This window comes from Colletotrichum karsti (genome assembly GCF_011947395.1).
Source record: "Colletotrichum karsti strain CkLH20 chromosome Unknown Scaffold2, whole genome shotgun sequence".
NCBI lineage: Eukaryota > Fungi > Ascomycota > Sordariomycetes > Glomerellales > Glomerellaceae > Colletotrichum > Colletotrichum karsti.
This window is the reverse complement of record NW_024065902.1, coordinates 552,813-579,579: the sequence shown is the minus strand read 5'-3', so window position 1 is coordinate 579,579 and position 26,767 is coordinate 552,813. Positions and strand designations below refer to the sequence as shown.

At 56.6% G+C, this 26,767-nt stretch overlaps 7 protein-coding genes across 7 annotated transcripts; 4 read left to right on the top strand and 3 right to left on the bottom strand.

Moving 5' to 3' along the window:
* Window positions 1-1,259: 1,259 nt before the first annotated feature.
* On the top strand, window positions 1,260-9,668 carry CkaCkLH20_00731 (cell morphogenesis protein PAG1; the record flags this gene model as incomplete). Its single annotated transcript, XM_038883451.1, has 3 exons — window positions 1,260-1,323; window positions 1,874-2,616; window positions 2,673-9,668. The coding sequence occupies 3 exons, from the start codon at window positions 1,260-1,262 to the stop codon at window positions 9,666-9,668; spliced, it is 7,803 nt and encodes a 2,600-aa protein (XP_038751046.1).
* Window positions 9,669-10,079: 411 nt separating this feature from the next.
* CkaCkLH20_00730 (uncharacterized protein) lies at window positions 10,080-10,564 on the bottom strand (the record flags this gene model as incomplete). Its single annotated transcript, XM_038883450.1, has 2 exons — window positions 10,080-10,422; window positions 10,476-10,564. The coding sequence occupies 2 exons, from the start codon at window positions 10,562-10,564 to the stop codon at window positions 10,080-10,082; spliced, it is 432 nt and encodes a 143-aa protein (XP_038751045.1).
* Window positions 10,565-10,948: 384 nt separating this feature from the next.
* On the top strand, window positions 10,949-14,402 carry CkaCkLH20_00729 (putative ribosome biogenesis protein Urb1; the record flags this gene model as incomplete). Its single annotated transcript, XM_038883449.1, has 2 exons — window positions 10,949-11,105; window positions 11,194-14,402. 2 exons carry the CDS (start codon window positions 10,949-10,951, stop codon window positions 14,400-14,402), a joined length of 3,366 nt encoding a protein of 1,121 aa, XP_038751044.1.
* Window positions 14,403-16,839: 2,437 nt separating this feature from the next.
* Window positions 16,840-19,316, top strand: CkaCkLH20_00728 (uncharacterized protein; the record flags this gene model as incomplete). Its single annotated transcript, XM_038883448.1, has 3 exons — window positions 16,840-16,937; window positions 16,995-17,131; window positions 17,215-19,316. 3 exons carry the CDS (start codon window positions 16,840-16,842, stop codon window positions 19,314-19,316), a joined length of 2,337 nt encoding a protein of 778 aa, XP_038751043.1.
* A 1,109-nt stretch (window positions 19,317-20,425) lies between these two features.
* CkaCkLH20_00727 (Sec1 family protein) lies at window positions 20,426-22,853 on the bottom strand (the record flags this gene model as incomplete). The annotated part of the gene is made up of 5 exons (XM_038883447.1): window positions 20,426-22,090; window positions 22,142-22,491; window positions 22,555-22,642; window positions 22,703-22,740; window positions 22,820-22,853. The coding sequence occupies 5 exons, from the start codon at window positions 22,851-22,853 to the stop codon at window positions 20,426-20,428; spliced, it is 2,175 nt and encodes a 724-aa protein (XP_038751042.1).
* Window positions 22,854-24,242: 1,389 nt separating this feature from the next.
* On the bottom strand, window positions 24,243-24,959 carry CkaCkLH20_00726 (g-patch domain-containing protein; the record flags this gene model as incomplete). Its single annotated transcript, XM_038883446.1, has 1 exon — window positions 24,243-24,959. The coding sequence occupies one exon, from the start codon at window positions 24,957-24,959 to the stop codon at window positions 24,243-24,245; it is 717 nt and encodes a 238-aa protein (XP_038751041.1).
* Window positions 24,960-25,453: 494 nt separating this feature from the next.
* CkaCkLH20_00725 (short chain dehydrogenase/reductase family Oxidoreductase) lies at window positions 25,454-26,704 on the top strand (the record flags this gene model as incomplete). The annotated part of the gene is made up of 1 exon (XM_038883445.1): window positions 25,454-26,704. One exon carries the CDS (start codon window positions 25,454-25,456, stop codon window positions 26,702-26,704), a length of 1,251 nt encoding a protein of 416 aa, XP_038751040.1.
* Window positions 26,705-26,767: the final 63 nt, after the last annotated feature.

The window sequence follows — 26,767 nt, the reverse complement described above, 5'->3', positions numbered from 1 at the left end:
TGACAGCCAGGAGCCAGGAGCCAGGAGCCAGGAACTACCAGCGGGACACTTGTAGCGGGAGTCAACCCGTTGGCTATGGATGACCGAATATGAGGGCGTGACCACTTCTACGAAACGAATCATCAGCCAAAGATGGGAGGAGATCGAGTTCACGGAGAACAGAGGACAGAAGTCAAAAGGAGAGGTGGAAGAAGCATGACATCGGCATGGGTGCTCTAGAAGAGTGCTGTGAGCCAGCGAATGAGGGCATCGAACCGGGCTCGACGAGAAGAAAAGTACGGAGTTCGGATCGGATGACTTACCTCGTGAGGTTGTGTATCCCTGCCCGAGAACCCAAGACGAGGTACATGGCCCGCGGTCGCTACAGGGCTGTTATTGCGCAGATTGACGCAATGACAGAAGTATCGCGCCTTGGAGATACCTTGCCTTGCCTTTTGCCTGCCTTATGCTTCTTTTTCCCCCCTGGTCCGGATGCTACGCAATACTCTCTCGCTGTTCAAATTGAGCAGTTCTAGTCGACAAGGCCCAGTCCACAGTCCACAGAGAGGAGTATTGTCTCTTGGTACCGATGGCAGATGCCAGTCTTTCCAACCACCTGCACCTGTTGAAAGAGGTGGTGCTTGCTTCGTTTTATTGAATGAATTGATTGATTAAAATCTGATTCTTGATGATGATTTGCCTGCTGGCCTGTCACTGTCATTGCTAGGTAGCCAGCCCATCTATTCCTCCCCTTTTCCTGTCCATCAGTCCAAGTCAAGTCCAGTCCATATCACACACACCCACTCCGAGTTCAAATCCTCTTTTTTTTTCTTCCCGCCGGACTTTTTCCAACATTTCATCATTGCCATCAACATCCTCCGTCCTCCGCTTCCGTCGTTTTCATCCACCTCCCTCCCGGCCGCCGTCAAGTAGCGACGGTGCCACCAACCTCGAATGTCGTAAGACCCCGGATCATGGGACTCGATCCGACGCGACAATGGGTGAGTATAAGCTGCATTGCATACATTACCTCACATCCCCATACGTACACCACACACGCACACGCACCCGCCCGCCTCTACACATGCCTCTGTTTCCTATGTCATGTGTTGTATACAACAACGCCTTTCCTTGATGGATCTTGATAAGTGGACGGGCCGTGGACGATGTGTATGGATACACCGGACGCCTCTGCTGTGCGCTACGCTACCGACGGCCGAACGCTATATGCTTCGATACCCTCCATCTCGTCTCGTCTCGTCTCGTCTCCCTGGCCCGCCATGGTCTGGTCTGCCCTCGTCCCGTCCGACGCCTCAGGAACCATCGTCCGCCGTCGAGTACGGAGTACAGATACACCACCACCACCATCGCTACCGTCATCCGCCCCATCCACACACATAGCACGCGCGCACGCACGCACACACACACACTTCTCGACCCAAGGGCACACAGACACGGGTCTAAAGCAGCCTCGCGCCGCTTCGCTCTGCCTCGCGCTGCATTGTTGGTTGCCGCTGTGCTCCCGCCTGCGCTACTCGCTTACTACAATCGTCGTTGGTGTCGCTGTGCTGTGCCGTGTGTGCTCCCCGGCCCTGGCCTCGCTACACTTTGCGCCCTTCATACCTCTGCGGCCCCCTTCTACTCCCCTTCTACCCGAACTTCATCGCCATCGCCGTCCCCTTCTTCCTCCCCTACTAGCTTGCCCGTCTCTTCCCTTGGCCTGGTCTACCTGCTTATAGCGTTGGTGTGTGCCGGGCCTCGCATCTGTGCACACACACCTTCAAAACGTCTAACGCATCCAAACCTCCACCCCGTCTCCGTCCCTACGCGCAGCCAGTTGTTTCACAAGAGAGGGGAAAGCCTGTCACTGACCATAAGACGTCGTCTCGTCTAGCTCCGTCCCAGACGACGCTGCCCGATCTTTTGCAGGACCCGCCGTTAAAGTTCTCTCCGCGATCCGTCACCACCCTCGACGAAGAAGACGAAGAAGACGACGGCTGGGACCGAACCTTGAGGCCCGCCGCCTTGGAACCCTATCCTCCGTCGATTCGCTCCGTCACCCATTCGCGCGATTCCTCCATCGAAAAGCTCTCTTCCCAGCCGCCCCCCGTCTCCGGCTCGAACCTCACCTCACCCCGAATACACAACCACTCCCAGTCCCGGTCTGCCATTGGCGGCGTAATCGAGCGAGTCGTCGATCCCAAGAGCGCCTCCTACGGACACCACCGCCAGACCTCCATAGTCCACGGCATTCAGCACTCTAGAAATGGAAGCCACGCCAGCTCTTCTTCGAGTCCCCTCAGCCCGCAGATAATTGCTGCTGCAGGCGCGAGCCTCACCTCAGCTTCGGACCGTACCGATATGCATGCCGTTGGGCGATTGGAACCAGACGCGCCCCCGGGGCCGCGCCCGGGCACCGCCTTGTCCGGTACCACCGTCAACTCCGGCCCTCTTGTCCCAGAGAGGACCTCATCCGCGACCGACTTCACGAACGCTTCTGCAACCCAGAGGAAGATCGAACGAATGCACAGCAAGTCAAGACGCGACCACGCGCATCACCACTCCCACTCCTCGAGACACCACAAGGACGAGCAGAAGACTGTTGGGGAATACGCCCTGCATGTGCTCTTCACATCCGTATGCTACACGCGCTGGTTCTTGTCCCGTGGTAGAAACTAATCCCGTCGTGCTAGTTCATCGCCCAAGCCGAGGAGAAGCTCAATGACTGCATTACAGTTCCATTCGAACCGGAGCCGCAGGTCGAACAGATCTGCGGCCCGGGAGTCGACCCCTCGTTCGATCAGATCATTACCGCCTTGGGCCACATCGCCCGCCCACGTCCGAAACCATTGATAGATTCCATGATGCTGTGGAGGAAAAGTAAGAGCGATGCCGCCAACGAAGCACGAAGCCAGCTTCAGCAGTCGAGAGGCGCCCCCCCAGGACCACTTCAACGGAGGAATACAGAGCCTCTCCAGCCCCTGTCTGGCGGCGGACAGATGGACAATGGTCTCACGAGCCCTCAGACCTCCCTTGCCGCCAAGCAAGAATTCGTCGCCCACGCCGAACGCCGCTCGACCGTCTCGATTTACATCCTGTGTCGAGTGCTCTTGGAGGTCATTAGTCAGACGAGCCTGCCCTTCTTGACGTTGGAGATGGAGGAGAAATTGGAAGGCATCATTTTCGGCCAGCTCAAGATCGCGGATACCGACCAACTGATGGTCAGCCCTTTGAAACTCGCGAACTGGAACCTCTTCGCCCAGCTTCTTGGTGTTATGAGCGAGATCAACTTCAAGGGCGTCACCGACAGATTTCTCGCAGACATCGAGCGTACCTTACAGGAACTGGTCAATAAGAGTCCGACGTCACTAGCTGGTCGTGATGCTGAGGGCAAGATCGAGCTCGTGCTTGGCGGAATGAAGCATCTCAGGATTAACACAGTCCCACAGGAATCCTGGGAACAGTGCTGCGACTTTCTCGTTCAGGTTGGACGTCTATTCAACCGTTCACACGGCCAACGAGTCAAGACGGCTTTCTGCCAGGTGCTCGAGGCGTTACTGCTCTCTGTTGCGTCCAAAGCATCAAATCAGGACTTGACCCATCCGAAATGGATTGATGTGCTTGGTGCCATTGGCCCTAGACTGGCGCAAATGTTCATTAAGCCTCGACACTGGGGTTTCGCCTTCCCCCTTACGGCTACGATGCTCTCTGTTTCCACGCCGGAGACCTTCGGATCCCAATGGCTTCAACTAATCCTGCCGCTCCAGCCGAAATTGAAGGACAGATTCACGAGGCCCCTTTGCCTCCAGGTGATCTCGAGGTTGTTGTGGACGTACCTCTTCCGAACGAACGATACCTTGCCGAACGCCACGAGAAAGCTGGACGAGGTGATGAAGTTGGTATTGCCTCCTACCAAGCGTGGGTTGATTGCCGCCGACTCAGCCGTTGCCGAGCCGATCATTCAGATCATCCGGATCATTGGATACAAGCAGCCTGAATACTGCTTCAAGAACATCATCTTTCCTCTAATCAACGCCGAGGTGTTCGTAACCAACAAGGAGCTCAAGGTGGAACAGCTGGACCCGGATCGCATGGTTGTTGGAATCAGAGCGTTCCTTGCCATCATGTCGGACCTCGAGAGCGGGGAGCAAGGGCGACCTCCTTTCCCAATCGCCTTCCCTCCACCACCTACGCCGGATCGCGTACCTACTTCTCCCGTCATGGCGTCGCCTCATAACGGCCACCCCGGAGGCCTTGCTGGAGAAGGCGAGCATTTGTCTCGTCCAGTGCGAACTGCCGCTCTGAGTGACAGCGTCCGGGAGTACTATCACAAGTTCTGTGAGATCCTCGGCAAAATCACAATAATCTGCGACAATACCTTCGGAGGCCAGGCTGTGCTGGACGAAAAGTTCAGCAGCCCGGGCCCCAAAACCCCTATTGCGGACACATTCAACTTTTCACGGCGAGACGACCACCAGTCTCCCGCAGATCATAAACAGGCGTTCTACGAGCTATTGCATGTTGCGGTTCAAGCGTTACCCCGTTGTCTCTCTGTCGATATACCCTTCAACTCGCTAATCAACCTTCTCTGTACCGGAACTGCGCATGTGCAGTCCAACGTTGCATTTTCTTCAGCGCAGTCACTCAAAGCCATTGCGAGACAAGCCCACGCCCAGCAAGTTACCATGGGTTTTGCTCGCTTCATATTTAACTTCGACGATCGATACTCCACCATGTCTGACGGCGGAATGCTGGGCCCCGGTCACATTGAGAGTACTCTGCGTCTCTACGTCGAGCTGCTACAGATCTGGATTGAAGAGATCCGAAGGAAAACTCGAGACGCATCTCTCGGTCAACTCGAGGCCAGCGACAAGCGCGGGGCTAAACTCGATCTGTCTGGAATTTGGGCGGAAGTAGACCAGGCAGAGGCCCACGGGCTGTTCTTTCTATGTTCCCAGTCTCGCAGAGTGCGGTACTTCGCCATCACCGTTCTCCGGCTCATTACCGATTTCGACAAGGCACTGCAGAACCAAGACAAGGATACGCTGCGTGTCATCGACATCCTGGAGAACGATTCCATGCAAGTGATGAACTTTAAGGACGAGGGTCTGTCGGTCGCCGAGAGAAGCAGGCTCCAAAGAGGCATCCAAAACAGTAACAATCGAGGAGCTCTTGTGGAGCTGTGCACCAGCGATGTGTCATACGACACCACGCTGTGGTTCAAGCTCTTCCCTAATCTCATCCGTATTGCCTACGAGAAGTGTCCATTCACAGTCACCATTGGCCGAGACTTGATCTGCAACCGGATCCTGCAGATGTACAAGGCGATCGTGCTTCTTTCGGAACCCACCAGGGGTTTGTACTACGGATCTGATCCCGGGAGCGCCCGCATCGCCGGTAGGACACCGACGACACAGCCCGAAATCCTTGTGGAACAATGGAAGCTCTACCTCATCTTCGCCTGTACCACCTTGGCCGACCCAGGGGCTGTCGTTCCGGCCAACCCCCAAGGAACACAGCATAGCCGTAAGACGTCCAAGCCCAGTTCAGCGGACAAGATTGTCTCAGCTCGAGTGCTGTTTAAGTACCTCATTCCCCTCCTGTCCGTGTCCTCGGCATCCGTCAGAGACGCCGTCGTCCTAGCCATGGGATCTATCAACATTCACATCTACCGCACACTTCTGGAGGAGCTGGCCGGGCAAGTCTCGCGCTGCAACGACGAGGCTCGTGCCCGCATTCATCAACGTACCAACAGCAGCCCGAGACGCAATCGCAAGATGGATCTGCTCAGGACAGAAATCACCCACGTCTACAAACTCACATGCCACTTCCTCAAGATGGAAGAGGTCTACAATGATGAGTGGGTGCTCACAAATCTCGTCACGTACACTAGGGACCTCAAGCTCTTCCTCATGGACGGCGAAGTTCAGATGGACTGGGAGTTCCAGAAGCTGAGACGCCACTACTGCGGCCTGATGGAGGAGCTCTTCGAGGGCATCAACAGAACCAAAGACCCCTCCCGCTGGATGACCTTTGAGTCCAGAAAGTCCGCCTTCTCGCTGATGGAAGACTGGTGCGGGTTCTCGCCCAACCAGACGCAGATCCGCGTCCGCGAAGATACCATGAGGCAATCTCTCATCGACCAGCAATCGCTAGGTGAGAGGGGAACCGTCACCGCCGCAATGGAGATCGAGAAGCGCAACCTACGCACGGCTGCCCTGAGCGCCATGGCAGCTCTCTGCGGAGGGCCCATGAGCATCACGACCGAGAGCGGCGCAACGCTGCAGTTCGACATTCGAAGAATGCTTGCCTGGATCGAGGCTATTTTCAACTCGGGCAGCGACCGAATGAACGTGATCGGACGTCGCGCTTTGCAGAACCTGATCGTTCACAACCAGGAGTATCCTTATCTCCTGGAACACTGCATCGCTCGTTGCTACCTGTCCGACGTCTCCAAGGTGCAGGAGAGTTACTTTGCAGTAGTTACGCAGGTGTTGCTTGAGCACCTTGACTACTCGTGCCCCTTCTGGAAGCTGCTTGGTCTCTGCCTCTTCACTCTTGGCAACGACGAGAGTGACATACGATCCAAGTCTGCCCGTGTTCTGCGCGCACTCGAGGAACGGCAGCAGCCGGGGCGCACCTCCAAGATTCAAGACTACGACATCAGCATCTCCGACAAGACCAAGGCTGTCTACAAGCTTGCTCAGTTTGAGATCTCAAAGCGACTTGCCAAGCAACACACCGAGCTGGCGTTCCACATCTTCTCGGAGTTCACGCTTTACTTCAAGGATCTCCAGGCCGCCTCGCAACGGAACGTCATTGCCGTCATCTTACCTTGGATTCAGTCCATTGAGCTCAAGGTCGACCCGAACGGCGGCCCCATCGCTCAGTCATATGTGCTTCTGGCAAACCTTTTGGAGATCACGATCAAGTCCAGCGGCGCCTTACACAACGAGGTACAAGCCCTTTGGCAGGCTCTCGCTACTGGCCCGTACCCAGGAAATGTCAGGCTGATCCTCGACTTCATCATCTCACTGTGCCTCGAACGCCGAGAGCAGAACTTCGTCGAGTACGCCAAGCAGATCGTCGTTTTCCTGTCTAGTACGACCAGCACACCTGGGATGAAGGTCGTTGAGTTTCTTCTCATGCAAATCACCCCCAAGGCCATGGTTCCGAACGAGAAGAAGGATGCCATGCCTCCGCCGCCAGACATTGGCCTGCTGCCGTACTGCGCAGACCTGAGCGAAGCGCTCCCTGTGGGCACGAAGCAGGCAGGCTTCTCCTTGGGTCAGCTGTCGCTCATTTTGCTCGTGGACCTCATGGTTTCTCCTGTTCACTTGATACCAGACAACGTGCCAGTACTTCTCCAGGTGGTCACCGTTCTCTGGGATCACTACACTCCCCTTGTGCAAGAGCAGGCCAGAGAAATGCTTGTGCACCTCATCCACGAGCTTGTCATCTCCCAACTAGATGATCAAACACCGCCTACAGCCAGGGCATCTATAGAAGATCTCATTGATCTGATTCGCCGCCACGACCGCTCGGTTGTATGGGGTTACGAGGACAGCAATGGCAAGGCCGACGACCATGACAACAAAGTTCCCCCGAGCATGGAATTCCTCACGGCCGAAGTCGTCAAGACGTTTGAGATGACCTATCCTGGTATCAAAGATCAATGGGGTCGACTTTCACTGACATGGGCGACATCGTGTCCTGTCCGGCATCTCGCTTGCCGATCGTTCCAGATCTTCCGGTGCATTCTCACATCTTTGGATCAGTTCATGTTGGGCGACATGCTTGCGCGTCTTTCAAACACCATTGCCGACGAAGACACCGAGATCCAGACTTTCGCCATGGAAATCCTCACGACCCTCAAAACTCTCATTCTCAAGCTCGATGCCGACAAATTACTCACCTTCCCCCAACTGTTCTGGACAACGTGCGCGTGCTTGGAATCCATTAACGAGCGCGAGTATCTGGAGGCAGTGGAGATGCTCAACGAGTTCCTCACCAAGATCGACTTCAGGTTGCCGAATGTCCGACGGTTGCTCCTCGACGGTCAACCCTCGAGATGGGATGGACAATTTGAAGGTCTTCAGTCTCTTCTCTACAAGGGACTAAGGTCATCAATTTGTATGGAAACCACACTGAGCACTATCAACAAGTTGGTTCAGCTGCCCAGCGATGGTCTTATCGGAGACGACAGCAGAGTGTTCTTTGCCATCCTGGCCAACTTCCCCCGTTTCCTGCACGAACTGGAACAAGACGAGCCTAGTGAGCCGGCCCTGCAGTCTGCCGAAATTCTCTGCGCCGTAGCGGAAGCTCAAGGGCTCGGCAACATTGCTGTCGTCCTCGAGGAATACGTCGCCTTCAAGTACCAAAAGAACGGCAGAGAGTTCCAAAGTCGTCTTTTCGGAGCCTTGAAGGATCACTTCCTGCCCAAGCTGGACTTCAAGATGGTGATCTTCCTCATGGGCTTGCTGACCAATTCCACGGCGTGGGTGAAGCTCAAGACGATGAACATCCTGAGCATCGTGATTCCCGAGATTGACATGCGCAAGCCCGAGCTGGCCGGGCACGGCTCCGATTTGATCTCTCCGCTCTTGCGTCTGCTGCAGACGGAGTTCTGCATGGAAGCGTTGGAGGTTCTGGACAACATCATGGCGATGTCCGGCAGCGCCATGGACAAGCAACATCTCAGAATGAGCATGACGCGCTCCACATCCAAGACAATCCGGAAGGAATACGGGCGCACCCAAAGCCTGTTCGGTATCCCAGAAGCATCCGGCTGGGCCATCCCCATCCCAGCCAAGAAGACCGACTCCACCCGTGCGAACATTCACGCCGCATTCTACATGTGCCAGACCGCAGAAGGAATCATGACGGAAGCGACCCCGACGCCCGACGTCGAATTCCACAACGACGATTTCCCGTACAGCTACTTCCAGATGCCTGATCGGACCGAGACGATGATGTCGGACGAGGGCCGAGGGGAAGGACACCTGGGCGACCTCGTCACCAAACTGGACAGCCTCGACGACTTCTTCGACGACCTCGGATCGAGCCCACCAAGCGACGGCCGCTCTTCGAAGACCATCACAGAGTTCTCGCCGGACAGTTTCGAATCCGGAGCGCAGTTGTATGATGAGCAAATCCTGCCAATCCTGCACCAGGCTTCCAACAACAGCACGTTCCAGAATGGGTTTACTGACAGGCCACCAGCTACGGCAAGGGATCCGAACTCCAACACGATGAATCCTGGAGCCTTTAGCGCGTCGGCGGGGTTGATGGCGGGAGGCAATGGCAACGGCAACGGCCAGGGCGGTGGCATGAGGCCGGGCCTGCACTCTAGGTCGATCACGTCGCCGTCCGCGCCGGCATCGTACCAGCCGCACATCAGCGAGTTCACGTCCGACGACGAGTTCCTCGAAGACGTATTCTCGGACGCGGACGACGAGCGACCGAGCACCGGCCACGGCGGCGAGGGGTCCTTTTCGCTCGAGAACATGATCAAACCGCTTGCGCAGAGCACGAGGTCGAGAATGCGCCGTCTGACGGGAGGACGGTCTCGCGAGAGCGACCGACAGCAGGAACTCTTCCGAGCCGAGCGAGCTGCGGCCGCGCAGGCGGTCCCCAAAGTACCCACTAGTTTCTTGACGAAGATGCCTCCTCAGGGAGAGATGCTATGATACGGATAGAGGGAAGATTTATATTTGTATTCTGCTACTACATAATGAAGGCGCTTCACGAGCTGATGAGAGGGTTGTAAGAAAGAAGCGTGAGGAATTGCATATTTGCTACGTTGGACCATGGAGTGTGCGAGGCATGTAAACAAACGACTTCATATCACGACGCATGATGAATAGAGGGGAGTTGATGAGGGCGTACCTTACCTAGTAATGAAAACGAGAGGAAAAAAGTTCACGTATTCTTTGCAATCACAGCATTAGCATCTTCTGGTTCAAAAGTGTTTTTCGATTCGTGAGACCAACCCTATAGCTTCTCCCTGAACATTTTCCCGCCTAGCCGTCTGACCAAGTCGGTAGGCGCACGCGTGCCCGCCAGGTCGTTTTCGTGCCGCGTATTCGTGTTCGATGCACTTAGTACCGGTGCCGAGTAGAGTAGTCCTTCGGACTGACGACGAGACCGCGGCCCTTCTTCGCGCCGCGGTAGACGGTCTCGATGATGTCTATCAGCTCCTGCTTGTCCTCTAACACCCAGTTGAGCTTGTTGTTGTTTCCGGTGCCGAAGTCGACCATCATGTGCTTGTTGCGGAAGAAGAACATGATGGTGCAGGGGTCGTAGAGCTCGTACATCTGGTTGAAGTCGGGGACCTGGTCGATGTCGCAGACGTAGATGGAGGCGAAGTTCTTGACGCGGTCCGAGATGCGGTAGAGGACCTCGTCCTGGCGCATGCAGTCCGGGTCGTGGTCTCTTCCGAATCTGGCGAGGGGAAGTTAGATGAAGCTGTTTGGCTTGGAGGGAGGGCGGTTTACCTGATGACGACGAGGCGCTCTTCTTCGGAGAGGATTGCTTGGTCGACGTGCCAGCCTGAGTTGAGATGGGGGATGACGATGGAGCCCATTTTTGGAGGAGGGTATTTATTTTTGAGATAAAATCGGTTCTGTTAGGGGTGGTGTTCGCGTGGGTGGTCCCCAAGAGGATATCGCGTCTGGGTTGGTTTTGCGATGGATTGTCGTGATGGAGAGAGAGTGGTGTTTGCTACCCGGACCCGTGGACGTGAATTCGATGCGGCAAAATGTCATTGCGGGCCCACGGCCCCACCGCCTGATAGGTCCCCGCGCTAAGCCACATCCGGTAGACAGCAGAAGCGGTGGAAACCGGCAGAACTTTTTATTTCTGGTCGGGGTCCCACTGCGCAACCAGCGGCAGAGAAAGCCCAGCGAGAGATGAAGTTCGATAGTGTTTCTTCCAAGACACATCCTCGCCCATTCAGCACCCCAAAAAAATGCCCAAACGACCGTCGCGCGGTGGCCTCGAGGCCGATGCCGCACGAAAGAGGCAGAAGGTCGTTCATGAGGCTCCTACTTTCGAGGAGATTCATGCTGCGAGGCAGTTGCAGGGGCTTCTCACTTTCGATCAGGACGTGAAGCGAGCGAGGCATGGTAAGTGAAGAGGATACTTTCGCCAATGGCTCCGCAGAAAGACACCAAATCGAGCGGCTGAACTGACCTTGGGAAACTTGAATCGTAGGCATCCAATCCCTCAAAGTCTTCCTCGACGGCTTCAACACCCCCGATGCCGACAACAAGGAGCGGTTCGCGCTTCTCCGAGAGTACCTCGACGCAGCGCGGCCCCGCGACACGAGCGAGGACGCAGTCCACCTGTCCGACGTGATGGAGATGTGGGCGTTCGGGGCGTCGGTCAACAACGAGGCCCTCATGTCGGCGGTGCCCGCGGTGCTGGCGCTGCTGCTGCAGGTCGCGAGCCAGTCGCTGGAGCTGCTGCCGCGGGCGCTCGACGTCGCGCGGACGCTGCTGCAGGAGCGCCAGCTCAAGCTGATCGCGCGGAACCTCTCGGCGCCCAAGGGCAGCGGGTACATCATCTCGCCGACGCTGCGGCTGCTGCGCGAGGTGGTGACGATCGACGGCGGGACGCTGGCGAGGAGGGTGTTCCGCGCGCGGGACTCGGCGCTCGCGAGCTTCGCGAGGAACCTGGAGATCCGGCACCTGGGGACCGAGGGCGTGGAGGACCCGTCGAAGCCGTCGGTGCGGACGAACGCGATTAAGCTGTTCCTCAGCCTGCTCAAGTTCCTGCCCTCGGAGGCGAAGAAGGAGCTGTTGATGATGAAGGAGGTGTTTTCGCATCTTACGTTCTTGCTGAAGGACGACCCGCCGTTCTTGATCCTGGAGATGCTGGAGGCGTTGAAGAAGCACGTGCTGCTCGACGAGAAACTGCCGCGCGAGGTCAAGTTTAGGACGTTTAATACCAAGACGTTGGATCGTTTGGCGGGGTTGTATGCGTACAGGCATGATGTAGAGGGGGAAGATAAGCCGTCCGTGAAGGAGAAGGTGCATGAGTTTCTGGTGTATACGTGCACGTCACCCGGAGCTGGCGTGCTGTATCCTGGGACCGGGCTGTACCCCAAGGAGCTGGAGGACGACGCGGCGCAGGATGTCAAGAGCTTGGACGACTTCGGTCTGGAGCGCGTTGCGTGGATGGACAAGTACAAGGACGAGATCGCCGTCGCGAACTTTGTGCTGTCCGAGTTCATCCAGAAGCTGCGGCCGTGGTCGAGTTTAAAGCACAGCGAGCTCATCGTCGCCATCTTCCAGGCCGCGCCGGAACTGGTCGCGAGCTATTTCATCAACAACAAATCCTTCTCGTTCGAGCCCAAGTTGTCCATGACTTGGATCGGGTACGCCGCATTTCTATTCAACACGGTACAACTACCTCTCGCAAAACACTTTGGCCCGGCATCGGGATACCGCCGTGTCCCACCGCCAACTTCGATCCTCCTCGACAACGTCCTTCCGCTGCCGCTGAAGCAGCGCGACCTCGTCCGCTGCCTCTCGCACAAGTCGACGCTGGTCTCGTTCTTCGCGGTCCGCATCCTCGTGCTCGCGCTGCAGAAGCTGGAGGCGGCGCTGAAGATGCACCGCGAGGCCGCCGAGTCGTCCAAATCGACCTGGGACACGGCGTCCCGCAAGCTCATCGACGAGTTCTGCCAAAAGATCCCGGACATGAAGGAGGTCACGAAATGCTACAAGGCCATGGCGGAGGAGAACGTGCTGCAGAGGGAGGCCGCCAGCAGGCTGCTGCTGCTGTACTACGAGGTCATCCCGCAGGTGGCGCTCCGGGCCAACTTCGACGTCTCGCCGTTCCTGGTCAACTCGCTCAACCGCCTCGACAGCAGGGGCGACGAGCCGCAGAACCAGGCGTTGGCGCTGATGGAGCTGGAGAACCTGATCGCGATCGCTGGATACTCGCCCGGTATGAGGTGGTTTGCCAAGGCGGAGGGACTGGCGGCGTCGCCGTTCGTGGCGCTGCTCAAGCTGTACGTCGAGAACGCGCAGGGCAGGACGAAGTTGAAGGAGGTGCTGGAGTCGGTTGCCGTTCAGCATCAGCTCGTGCTGCCGAGTACGGGGCTCGTCCCATTCATTCGGGCGGCGAAGGATTTGACGAAGAGCAAGCCGAGGAATATTGACTTTATTTGGGGGTACCTCGACAACTGCGCCGGCAGGTGTGCCGCGTCACCGCTCAAGTATATGGACCTGATGCAGGAGAGCGTCCAGGATGAGGTTTCTGCGAGTCTGATCCTGGCCGCGATGGTCGAGCAACTGCCTTTCGTTGCCGAGAAGACGACGGACAAGAAGGAGTTGGAGCTCCTGTCCAAGTTCCTTTCGCTTGTCTTGGGCTCTGCAAAGGCGAAGGGGGAGACTTCTGCGGTGGCTGAAGCGCTGGCGAAGAAGATGACGGAGGTCCTCGCTGGGCGCGCACCGGCCGTGGTTCCGAAAGCGCAGAAGAACGTCGTCGACGACGTCGCGGAAGAGGAGGATGCCACCGAGGACACTTCAAAATCCGAACGACAGAATGTGGATGTCGGCGGCGAGCTGGACGAGTCCTCGCTCGAAGCCATCCTCGACGTGCCCTTCGAGTCCGACAAAGACAACTCGGCGCTCCTCAAGTGGAACTCCAAGAGCGTGGAGGACCTCGTCGACGAAGGCCACGCCGCGGCGCTCATCCGCCTCCTGTGGTCCGAGCACGCCAGCATCCGCCAGGAAGCCCTGACCAACATCATGAAGATGGCGGCCAAGTTCAAGGAGTCGTCGTACGAGGAGAAGGAGCAGATCTGGCTCCTGCTCTCGGAACTGGTGGAGTCCTCCAGGCCGCTCGTGACCCGGGGGCCCGTCGCGTCCCCGCTGGTCGCCTTCGCCATCGCCGCGCTCGAGGTGCTCAAGAACCCGCTGCACTGCCTCTACGCCAAGGTCAACACGTTCCTCACGCGCGGGCCGGTCTGGCAGCACGACAAGGTGCCGCTGGCGCACGACATCCTGCACGGGGCGCCGTCGGACGACGACCGGTACTACACGGAGGTGAGCTGGCTGCTGGCGTACGTGCTGGACGGGCTGCGGGGCCCGGCGGACCTGGCGGTGCTGCACCAGAAGAAGTGGTTCGAGAAGATCTTCGCGCTGGCGGGCAACCCGTACCTGCGGGCCAACCTGCGCAACCGCATCCTGAGGATCCTGTACCGGGCGACGCGGATCGAGGGGGGCAGCACGACGCTGGCGACGCGGTTCGGGGTCGTGAGCTGGCTCGATGCGCAGGAGGCGCGGTTCGTTGGGGACGAGGAGGTCAGGCGGGTGCTGAGGGCGCTGAGGAGGCGGGTCTGGGAGACTTGCGATCGCGAGCGGGTTGGGGAGTGGAGTCGCGGCGGTGTGCCTCTGGCTTTGGAAGCTTGAGCTTGGCGGATTTGTATAAAATTAATGGTGGCATAAGGACTTGATATCAAAATGAAGATTTTTTTTGGCGTCTAACTATTTATTTCGCATGTTGGATGTGACTATTTTGGGTCTTCCATCTTTTACTTCGTCTATCTGCTTGTATTCTTGCCATGCACCCTCTCAGCCTTGTAGACCAAGCTCATTATTGGAGTGCGCTCCCAGACTCGTTTTATGAGCCAGCGTACCTCGACTCATATTATCGATGTTGCTACATATGAGGTTGTTCGTTTAAGTTCCTCCATGTACAAGTTCCGTTTCTGACAATTTAATTCCATCGACGCGTATTTGAATCAGTATCATGGTCAAATTATTCTCAAAGATCGAATAGAGAGCACACTTATGGAAATGCTCTGACTCTGAGAGAAGAGATTCCGTTGGATGAGGCATACAGTGAGCTTCGACGTCTCTCCTTTAAAACTTGGTTAAATTAGAGACGCTTAGATTTATTTCGCGGTCATATAAACTTAAGTGATCATAGAGATCTCGTAAGTGAACATACTACTCATCTCAATAATTCTTTCTGTCTATCCTTCTTGATAGAGTATCTCTTAAGTGCCATTGGTATCGTCACGATCACGGGAACAGAATCGGGTGAACTGCTAAAGCTCTCTTAAAGCGTACGACAATGGCCCACATATGTGCATAATGTCCCTGGATCTTCTGAGTTTTATAAATTATGTTAGAACTAATATTCACTTCAGAGCAAGATTATTCATCGACCGTTCCCCGAGTCGAGTTCTTGACACAGTCCAAAATTAAGGCTTGTTTTCAGACACAATGTCGTCTAAGATAGGTATCATCATGGCTTGGTCCTAACTTGACCTGAAGGAGATTGCAAGGTACAACAACGAATTCGTGAGTTTGTGTATCATGCAAAAAAAGGCATCCGTATCACCGAGTTGTCTCTCGGTTTATTCACAGCATTATCATCGACAACACCATTGACGGCATGGGATTCCGAGTAAGGGATCCTCTTGGCACGGGAGAATCGAAGTCGATGCAACACTGCATGTCGAAGGATTCCATGCTCTCAGCGATTCAAAGAATGGGCGCTAAGCGGTTTTGGGTGGTTCGGTTAAGCTTCCATCGAGAGGGAATCTGTGGGGCAGAATGACGATGGGCCCCTCCGAGGAGACAACCGTAAGGAGCAAGGAGCGCAGGTCGCGGCAAGTGGTCAGGCTGGCGGGGATCGGGGCGGCCTTCTGGTCCGGGCTTCATCAGTCTCTCTGAGATGAGGGCGAGGAGGGAGGCAGGCGAGGAAACACCCCACTGAATATTTTCACTGGAACCTTCTGCCCTGAGCTTCACGTTGGGCTGCTCAGTCAATGGATCACGGTGTTGCCTGAGGTGTAGCATGAGTGAGTTCTAATTACCTAAGGCAGGTACGGGAACTGCCCGAGAAGCTAGCATCGTGCCTTCCACTTGAGGTCTCCAGAAATGAGAAACCAGATGGCAAGAGCCAAGGTGAGGAGGTGGAAGGTGAGAGGTGAGAGGTGAGAGGTGAGCTGAGGTGAAGGTAGTACGTACCTCCCTTACCGACCTGCCACGCAGAGAGCGACCTGAAAATGGGCAGGAAACAGTGGAGTGGGTATTCGTCCAGGCGCAGGTGGGTGGCAGCTTCCCCTTCCCGCCTCTGCGTTGGTGGCTGCTGCACCTGCTCCTGCCTACTGTACCCGTACCGTACCCGTACCGGTAAGGTATGCTGCTGCTGCACCTGAGCACCAAGTTTCGTCCCAAGTGTCAAGAGTCAAACCTCCTTTGACCACCATCTCAACCCGCCTTCGCCCTGACAGACAGTTCGCCTACCTACCTTACCAAAATCCACCCGACCTTCCCATCATAATAATCCTCTCTACCTTACCTACCTTATCTGTATTGCATCACACAGCCGCAAACACATCCCCATATCATCACACGTTAAACTCGTCAACCGCTCTTGCAGCGCCCGCAGCGACTCGAACCCGTCCGCACTTCACCTCGCAGCGCAGCCCGAGCCCGATTGGAGCCCATCTGCTGTCGCCGTCTCCATCCTCCACTGACCGGATTGGACTGACTGGACTGGACTGACGACGGCCGACTGGCTTGACACCCTCTTCGACACCACCTGCGACCTGCTCAGCTCTCCCTCCTTCCTCACCGTCTATCTAACCTTTCAACCTCACCTTACCCAACCCGTTTTCCCTCCCGACACCACGAACACACGACAAATCACATCCAACCCCTTCAACTCCCTCCACCTGACTTGTGCAACACCCTCGACCGACTCCCTCCCTCCCACTCGTTGCACCGCCGAACCCGCCCGCTACAATCTGTTCATGCAAACATCATTGCCCCCGGCTTAGCATCAATACCCTACCCAGCACTACTCGGATGCGCCTCGCATCATCACCCTGCGATGGCACTCCAATATACCGCAGAGTTCCTAATTCATCTGCGCGAATCGCCACTATGCGTCAAGCCCACCAACCTGCCACCCGCTGAGGAATGGATGGGGTATGTTGCCTCTCCCAGAAACCACCTGCCTGTCTCCTTCTCTAATTATCATCTCAGACCCCCTCCCGAGAATGCTCGTACTCAGAACAACAACACCAAGACTCCCGCCGACAGACGAAGCCATGACAACCCTCTCCTTGACCAGACCAACCGCCGCCCTGGCGTCGACCGCAATGCCTCGCGAAACAGCGCAAGTATGTACCGCAATCCCTTGCGTGGACCCCGCCTCTCCCATAAACACTTTTGTTGCAGCTGCTGACTCAATATTCAATTGCAGACCCTGAAGATATTATCCTCGGGCCCCCGCGAACCGCCTTCGCTTCTGCCACCCTGCGCAACAATGGTGGCAAGCCCTTCGAGAACGACAAAGACCCCAAGAACGCCGAATCCCCTAGCCGATTCAACTTCCGCAACCGAAACGGAGACACCCCCGAGAGTGACCGATTCCGCGACTCGAGGAACAGTAACTTCCGTCGCCGCGGCGATGGTGACCAGGACACTGATGGCTGGAGCACCGTAAAGCCGCGCAAGAGCTTCGGGCATGAGGGCGCTGAGCGCTTTCATGGTCGCATGGGTGCCGGCGGTGGCGATAGGCTCCCCAACGACAGGCGAACCCGTGACCGCGATGTCGAAGGCAGAGAGCGACCTCACCGCAACGCCGACCACCATGACAAGGAAAAGGACCACGACGACGCCGAGACCCGACCCCGAAACGGTCTCAGCAGGGGCAAGTCGGAGCCGTGGTTCAAGAACGACAACGGCAACAGCAGTAACGAGAAGCCCCCGCTGACCGCTCGCGAGCGCATTGATCGTGCCAAGAGCTGGAGAGACCGAGATAAGGATGCTGCCCCTGCCGAGGAGAAGCCCAGTGGTCGAAACTACGAGCGCCGTTGGGAGCGCGGCGATCATCGCTCCGAGCGCGAGCCCGAATGGCTTGACGAACCTGCCGGAGAGAAGGCTGGTGGCCACACCGAGGAGGACTTCAAGAAGTTCATGGAGAGCATGAAGGCAAGCCGCAGCGGCCCTCCTGCCGACGAAAAGCCGTCAACGGCCGTCGCTGAGGCCGCGATCAAGGCCGAGCAACCTGCTGTTGCTTCGGCTCCTGCCGTTGAGATCGGCCCCGACCAATTCTTCCTCAAGTTCGCTTCGACTGCTGGCCTGGATGTGGGTTCCCCGATCGAGCCCAAGAAGGAGACTCCGGCTGCCAAGCCCAAGCCCAGCGGCGGCAAGTCCTCGCGCTTTACCTCCTTTTTCAATGCTCCTCAGGAGGATCCAAGCCGCAAGTTGCATACAGAGCCACCAACTCCTCTTGTCGGCCTGCCATTCGGAGGCCCCAGCACCTCAGCGCAAGCTCCCGACGGCGAGAAGGAGGCTTTCCAAGCGTTGCTCATGAAGCTGCAGCGTTCAAACATTCAAGCCGCTTCCACGCCTCCCGCTGCGCAGCCTTTCCAAGAACCTCCGCCGCAGGCACGCGAGCAGCATCCTTCGAGCGCCGTTGCGTCACCCGAGCCATTCCAGCAGTATGGCGGCGAGCGTCGCGAAGACATTCGTCCCCGTATGCCTCAAGGCTCCATGTCCATGTCCGACATCCTAAACCCGCGTCCCATGCCGCCAAACCAGCAACCCGCTGTTCGCCAAGATCAGCTGTTGCAAGAGCTCGTTGGACAACGCCACCAGGCTTCTAGCTCGAACTCGGGCAGAATGGAGCCGAACCAGGGCCGCAACCTCAGTAACACCGAGTTCTTGATGAACCTGATGAGAGCTCAGCCCGAGCCTCCTCGCACCGAGCAGCAACTTCTCATGCGCATGCCGCAACCTCAGCGTGCTGCCCAAATCCCCCACGCCCAAGAGCGTGAGCCCGATTTCATCCAGGGCGGTCGTGGTTCTCAACGCCCGATGCGCGGCCAGGCTCCTCCGGGCTTCATGGACGAAGGATTCCATCATCCCGAGCCTGAGAGCCGCATGCAACCGACGCAGATTCTGCAGCGACCTCCGCCGCCCCCTGGCCTTGACCAGATGAACCCCAACTGGATGCAAGGCGGTGGACCAATGCCCCCTCCCCAGCAGCGCTCCATGATTCCTCCTCCCGGCCTCGCTGGCGGTCCGGGTCGCAACCATCCCATGGGTGGCATGTTCCCTCCCAACTTCCCTCCAGGAGCCTTCCCTCCTCCCGAGAGCATGGCCGGGCCCCCGTCCCGTAACATGCCCCCTCCTCCGGGCTTCTTTGGCGGTCCTCCCCCGCCTGGATTCATTCCTCCTCCCGGCATGCCCGCTGGCATGCCCGGCTTCCCCGGACCTCCAGGACCCGAGGGTCATGGATTCCCTTTTGACGGACGTATGCCTCCCCCCGGCGCCGCTCAGGCGTTCCGGAGACAGTAAATATCCATCATCACCAACCAATCCCGACTTCAGTATGAGGTCGCATTCCAGCAGAATAGCAACTGCATCTATCATGTCTGAGTACAACAAATGTTCGGATGTGTCCTCAAAAGGACGGATTTGAACCAACACAACAAACCTTGTCGATATAGCAATTTCTTGCTTGTCAGATTTGCTCACTAGCACACCCCATCTCTAATCCTCGGTAATCACCAACCTCTCAAAACACGCACACTTGAGAGGACGATCTTTTTCTAGGCCCAATTATGCGCTTACGAAGCAGCATGCCTATCACAACAGCGAGTCAGAGCTGTACTCGCACAAGACACATGCGACAACATCAAGGCGGGGAACAAACGCCCAGCCTTTGATAACATGGACGGCAGTGGGAAGGAACTGAGAACTGAGGGATGGATACCCGGGGGTGCAGGGATAGGGCGTCAGATGGATCTACCACGGTAGACATGAATGAAATGAAATGGATGTCTTGTTCCTCGCTTCCACAAATTCTTCACTACAAATGATTTGCGTAAGTGACATGTGTGAATGAAAGACTACCTGAGGTGAGATTCCACAACCACCATATCAACACCTCCAAGATTAAGGTCAAGCCTGTGGACACCAGGTTCCTACAGTTGTCACTGGTCTTGTCAGTATCATCTCAAACTCAGACCCTTTCTTCCTGCCCTCATTGGAACTATTATTTCTGTTGCTGTTGTCATCTTTGTCCTCATTGCTGTCTGATTCATTCAATCTTCTGAGTCAAGGCTCCGACTAATTCCTTTTTGTGGCTCTGACATCTATGAAAGGTAGTTGTAGAAGATACTACGATACGATCTCTCAGGTAGCCTTGTCGGTTGTTCATGGTTTTGGTTTTCTTCTACAGAATTAAGTCCAGCAGAGCGCCTTCCTTCTTCCCCACCTCATTCAGTAGTACTCAACGGGAATATTTGGCGCGAGGGCACCCACCACCCAATTCTCTACGCCATACGGTCTGCTCCCTACGCGGACGGGTAATCTCAACACTAAAATAAAACGCCGCGCTTGCAATGAAGGGGCTTCTCATTTGTTTCTGTCTCTCTCTCCGCTTCTATCCGTCCGTACACTCCTTAGCCCTTATCCTTGTGGCTCTTCTTCATACCCAAAAAGTTGCGCTTCTTCTTCTCCTTCTCTCCCTTGTGTGGCTTGCCCCCGTCTGACGGGGCGGGCGACGCCCCGTTCGACACGGGTGAGGGCGCGCCGAGGTTCATCTGGCTCATCTGGGCCGTCGGCGGCGCGACGGGACGCGACGGAAGACCGCCGGCCGGAGGTGGCCTGCGACCGCCCGGCAAGCCTGGTTGTTGCGGCGGTGCCATCCCACCTCCAGGGCGGTTAGCCATGGGGTTCGGCGGGGGTGCTGGACGCTCGTAGACCCATGCGGGAGCGCGGGGCGTCGGGCGTTCCATGGGGATATCCAAGCCGCGCTTGTCCTTGGTGAGGTCGCCGACCTGGCGGACGAAGAGTTGCGGTGTGAGCATGTGGCTTGTCGCCAGGAAGATGTCCTTGCTCTGGCGGGCCGAGACTTCGTAGCACGCTCGGCTCTCGCTGAACGTCGCACCGCCGGCCATGAAGACGAGGAAGCGCTGTCTGTTTTCAGGTGGCCGACGTCCCGACGAGGCCCAGTTCGGCCTGCCTGCGCGGAGAGAACCCTGCTGCGAGGCCAAGAGATCCTCGTTGGGGTCCAACGGCGGCTTCACGTACGGGAACGTGGTCTGGTCTAGGGTGCCTCTGCAAAGCTCTTCTAGCATCGTCTGCATGGCTGTTTCGAACCGGGATAGTGAGTACTCCTCGCTCACGTCGGCGGGCTTCGTGTTCTTCGGGAATAGAGGCGGCGGCGGCGGTCGGGTGTCTTTCAGACCGTGCACAGGGCGGGCGCCGAGCATTTCGAGGTTGACCACCACCTCGCCGTCCCTCTGAGGCAGCCCTGAGTGCGCCAACAGTCGATTGATATCCTCCATAATAACTCCGTCTCGGTACATCACGTACATCATAATGAGGCGCAACCGATCGCTGGGTGTGACGGCCTCGTCGTCGAGCAGCCTTACGACTTGATCCAGGACGTTCTTCGGCTTCTTAAAATCCTCGTCCAAGCCTGTTGCAAGACTTTGTTCGACGGACGCAATATCTGGCAGCTTGTGGTGCTGGAAAATGTTCATGGCTTCTTGCGCCATGTTCAGATGAAGTGAGTAGGCCTCCTTCATCTCTTGGAATTGCGGCAACCCAGCCAACATGTCCCTAATGGCGTTCAAGCTCGTCGTGTCCTGCTCCTCGTTCACAAAGTGGGGGTTCGCGTCCAGGAACTTTTTGAAATCACCCATGAGCTTGTCGATGGTGTCCTTCATGTGGCGGTGTCGGTTGTCGACCCAAACGGAGTCTTTATCAGACAATTCCATGTCCTTTCCCCCAGCCCCTTCAGTTCCTTCGTTTGTAACCATGTGATATGTGATCTTGTCGCCTTCCTTGATATTTAGTAGATCATGTGCCATTGCTTGGTAGGTGAACTCGTGCACCAGAGGCGCCATCAAGTCCATCGATCTGTCGGTAATAATGAGCGTTCCTGTCGGTCTCGATGTTTGCGGCGGGAAATTCTGGTTCCATTGCGCATATTCGTCCAATTCTTCTTGGACGAATCGGGCTAGGTGAGAGCAAAGCACGGCGGCCTCGTGCAGCGGGGCTTTAGGTCTGTAGTAGCGAACCTTTGGGTACTCGCCCAACGTAACGCAAATCCCAGTGATCTGTATACCCGTGAGCTAGGCACAAAGGGTCGTGCTTGGAGAGCAGGTTACCTTTTGGGCTAGTATCTTCATGTGACGTGCAACGAGGTTGTTGCAGCCGGGGTGGAACAAAATCGGGAAACTCCAAGGGTCTCTGAAGGTGACGAGGTGCGACTCGCGGGGGAAGAAATCAATCGACAGGGTCTCGAAGCCAGCGATGCTTTGTTTGGCGCCCGGGCAGCCATCGATCAAGTGTCGGACTCGAGGTTCCAGAACGCCGGTCCATACCAAAAACGACTGCTTGTATCTTCGTCTCTCGATGTCGTTCACCAGGATCTCGGCAATGTTTTCTTTGGGCGACAAGATGTAGATGGCATCCATCTCCGGGTTCATATCTCGCTTTTGTTCGATGCGCTCGATGTCTGGGAGCAGAGGTCAGGCAAGGCTCGTCGCAAGGTGCGGGGTGGTCGATCTAAGCAACATACTGGCGATGTTATTGTTGAGAATGTCATCTTCTTTGACGACATTGTCTATAACCTTCTTGGAGTCTTCGTCGAGTACCAGGACTTTCCACTGGGAGCATTGCTGTTAGCTTATCGTAGCTGGACGTCGCCGGGGAGAGGGGTAGCTCACGTCGCCTCGTGTGATGTTCTTGATGGTGTCGATGATGACTATTTTAAGGAATCAGCTACTGGACTTACAAGTACGGTGCAAGAAGGTTCGCAAGGTTGAGGTAGTGGGAAGGCTTACTGTCATGGAGCTCCTGAAGCGTGGAGACACCCATCTTGACGACTCGCCGCGTAGGCAGCGGCTCGATGAAGGATGCGGTGGGGGAGAGGACGAAGAATTGAGATCGCTATCCGGCGGGATGGTCTTGGACTTGCACCCGGTGCAGAGTGAGGAAGTAACTGCCGTGCGCCAGTGGACGGACTGGACGTCGAGTCGAGCAGAAGGGGAACGGGCGAGGCAAGGCTGGAATGCGCAGCGTCCAGGTCGTTGGGTGAAATATGGGCACGGAACAGAATCAAGGTCCGGGCGGGCTTCTATTCTTTGTCTGAACAGTTGCGTCTTCTTTGCAGCGTTCGCGTTGGCGTGCTGCGTGTTGAGTTGGGTTGATGGAGTCGAGTGTTGGATTGTTGGTATTGCAGCGTGCAGCCCGACAGATGTTCTTTGGTCTGGCGGGGTTTCAAGATGGAGGGAGAACCGGTCACAGCGGTGGGACTTTCAATGCTCAATGCTCCAGACCACGAGGGGAGTCTGAGCCTGCAGGAAGGCGGCAAGCAAGGTCCGGAAGAGTAAGGTTGCTCTGCCGTCGGGGTAATAGGTAAGGTAGGTAGGGGAAGGTGGTGTAAATTGGTAGGTGGTGGGTGAGGTGAGATGAGTGGGAGAGAAGTGACCTGACCTTCGGTCCCTATGATTGCCGCACCGCTACTTTCCAGCTGCCCGCTTCAAGTTGAGTGCGCAGCCGCTGCTCTGCGGGGCCAGTCTGCGCAAGCACAACACTGAATGAATGAATGAGCCCAGGTGGAATGGGACAAGATCCCTACCTGGCGCTTTAGCGGCATTCCCCCACCTTCGGCCCCCAAAGCAGGCCGAATGAGGTCACCGCCTTTGCATTTCTTACAACGGCTCTTTTCGAAATCTCCATCAACACTTGCGGGAGATATTCTTGTCCTCGCATGGATGATGGTTGTTTGGTCCCGACAATCCCTTGTACGTTTCAAGACGGTCCGCTACCGATCTTCTCGCGCGTTCTCCATTCTTATGCTTGGCTAAAGTATTTGTTATTCTGACAGCCGGCCACGGAATGACTTGGTATTTTGTGAGATGCTTCAGCAAGTAACGTACACTCAACTCAGTCTCTACATGTGAAACGAAACTTATGAAACGGATATATCATTCTGTTTGCTATTCTCTCTTCTTTATTTCCCTCCTTTGCTATTGCTCATTTATCTTCTGCGCATTCAACATGAGTGGCATTCTCATCACAGTGAACCGGATCAACTTCATGTTCGCCGCCGTCCGCTTCCATTTCCTCTAATCTCGTTCATTCGCAATGCCGTAATTTCTCATTTCCGTTGTCCGTCCCAATATCTCAAAAACTACCGAGTCAAGCCAAAAACATTTGGCAGCGAATACAAACCACCAACTCCGTGTAATGGGTATCAATAATTCATCGCCCAGTTCCCAGGTACCGATCCATATCCTCGCTCCCGTAGAACATCTCCCTCAACCTCTCGGCCTTCCTCCTGTCTTCGTCGGCCTTCTTGCGACTCTGCTTCGCGTCCAGCGTCGGAGTCTTCTTCTTTTCAACCCTGCCCTTCAGCTCTTTCGGGATCTCCAGGCCCAGACCGTACTTGTCTTCCTTCTGTTTCGTCTTGATGGGATATTGCATGCCTTGTTGCGCAGCACCGAGTCCTCTCCGCGAGTCCGGGTCCCAGCCGTGTGATGACAGGTACGTCAACCCCATGCGAGACCGGTCCAAAGCGGACGGCGGATGTGAGTGAGTGAGGCATACTTGATGCGCGATGGACGCCTCGTGCTTCTGTCTGGACGTCGCGCTGCTTCCCTTGCTGAGCTTCTTGACGGCATCCTCCTCCAGTGGTAAGTCGCAGACGGCGCATACGTGCGCTTCCTCCTTTGGTGTCTCCGCAGGCCTCTTCTCCTTCGGCAGGACCAGGTTGAGATAAAAGTCGCCTATTGAAGAGCCAGATTTGGAGGTCTTCTCTGGCTTGGTGGTACTGAGCGTTGGGTCGGACGCCTTGACGAACTGGATAGGCTTCCGCGGGATGCCAGCGCCGAACGGCCGCTTGTGGTGAAGCGGGACCTCGTAGTCGTCGCCGTACTCATCGTCGACTTCCTCCTCTTCCCTGGGGATTTGGGCGGCCATACCGCCTCGGCTGGCAAGTGCGAATAGTCTTGCGTGATCCAAACAGTTCAAATTTGAAGTCCACTCGGCCGGGTGTTTAGAGATGAAGGAACGCTGATGGAGAAAGCTTGATGAGGCCGCTCCACACTTTGACAACCACGGGCGAGATTCCCTTATGTAAGCAGCGGAATGTTGCCGTCGACTTTCGTCCCCTGCAGGATTTGGCCTCTAGCGCGTTTTTAGGCCTCCAACAGCGCTGCCGGCAGAGCGAGCCTGCCCCTGTCGCAGTTGGGTTCGATCCCGCCCCTGAGAGCAATCGAGAATTCCACTTTTTCTAGAAACCAAGGAAGCTCTGTGGCCTCGTCACACCCTTCGGCCAGCTTCCCGCAAAGAAGCAGCGAGGTGTCAAGTCCGAGACAAGACACCAACGACCGAGTCTACAGCGATGCCCGACTGCTGCCGCTAAATAATACTCCCTCCGAAGAACCGTCTCTACAGCCAGTCACTCGTTCGCCATGCCCATCGACTACCTGGGCTACGTCTTCGAGGCCGGGCCCCCGGCCTGGCTGACCAATAACTGGTGGTTCATCCTCAAGACGACCACGACCGTCGCCGCCCTCGTCCTCATCAAGCTATATGCCGCCGGCTCCAGCAACCCGGCCGAGCGGGACATGCACGGCAGGATAGTCATGATAACGGGCGGCACGTCCGGCATAGGGGCCAGCACCGTCCTCGAGTTGGGCCGGCGCGGCGCCCAGATCATCCTGCTCACGCATACCCCCGTCTCGGACCCCTTCCTCGTCGAGTACATCGGCGACGTCCGCTCCCGCACCGGCAACGAGCTCATCTACGCCGAGCACGTCGACCTCTCCTCCCTTCACAGCATCCGAAAGTTCGCCACGAAATGGATCGACAACTCTCCGCCCCGCCGCCTCGACATGGTCATCCTCTGCGCCGCGACCGTCCCCCCGCCCGGCGGCAAGAGGACGCTGACGGACGACGGCCTCGAGGAGACGTGGATGGTCAACTACCTCGCCAACTTCCACCTGCTCTCCATCCTCAGCCCGGCCATCAAGGCGCAGCCCTTCGACCGCGACGTGCGCATCATCTTCGCCACGTGCCCGTCCTACATCGGCGCCCCGCCCCTCGATGACGCCCTGAGCAAGGAGAGCTGGTCCCCCGGCGCGGCCTACAAGCGGAGCAAGATGGCGTTGATGGTCTTTGGGCAGGCGTTCCAGAAGCACCTTGACGCGTACAAGCGGCCGGACGAGCTGCCGATGAACTCGCGCGTGGTGTTCGTGGACCCGGGATACGCTCGCACGCCCGGCATGAGGCGCTGGTTGTCGCGCGGCTCGCTGTGGGGGTTGCTGGTCTATCTTGCCGCTTACTTTGTGCCGTGGTTGCTTCTCAAGAGCCCCGACCAGGCCGCGCAGTCCTTGTTGTATGCGGCCATGGAGCCGGCGCTCGGCCGTGGAAAGGGTGGAAAGCTGATTAAGGAGTGCCGCGAGGTCGACTTCGCGCGCAAGGATGTTCACGACGAGGAAATCGCGAAGAAGCTGTGGGAAGAAAGCGACAAGCTCATCGAGAAGACGGAGAAGGAGGCGGCCATGACCAGGGCGAGACAGAAGGCCAGGGAAGAGGAGGATGCCAAACAGGCGAAAGAGAAGGAGAAGGTGCAGGAAATTGAGGACCTCGTTAATGCCGTCAAGAAGGGCAAAGAGGCGCAAAAGTCTAAGAACAAGAAGAAGTCCAAGAAGGACACATAGAGGATCGGCGTATAAAAAAATAAGGTAGAATACTTTGGTAATGAAGTTCCCGTGCTAGATATC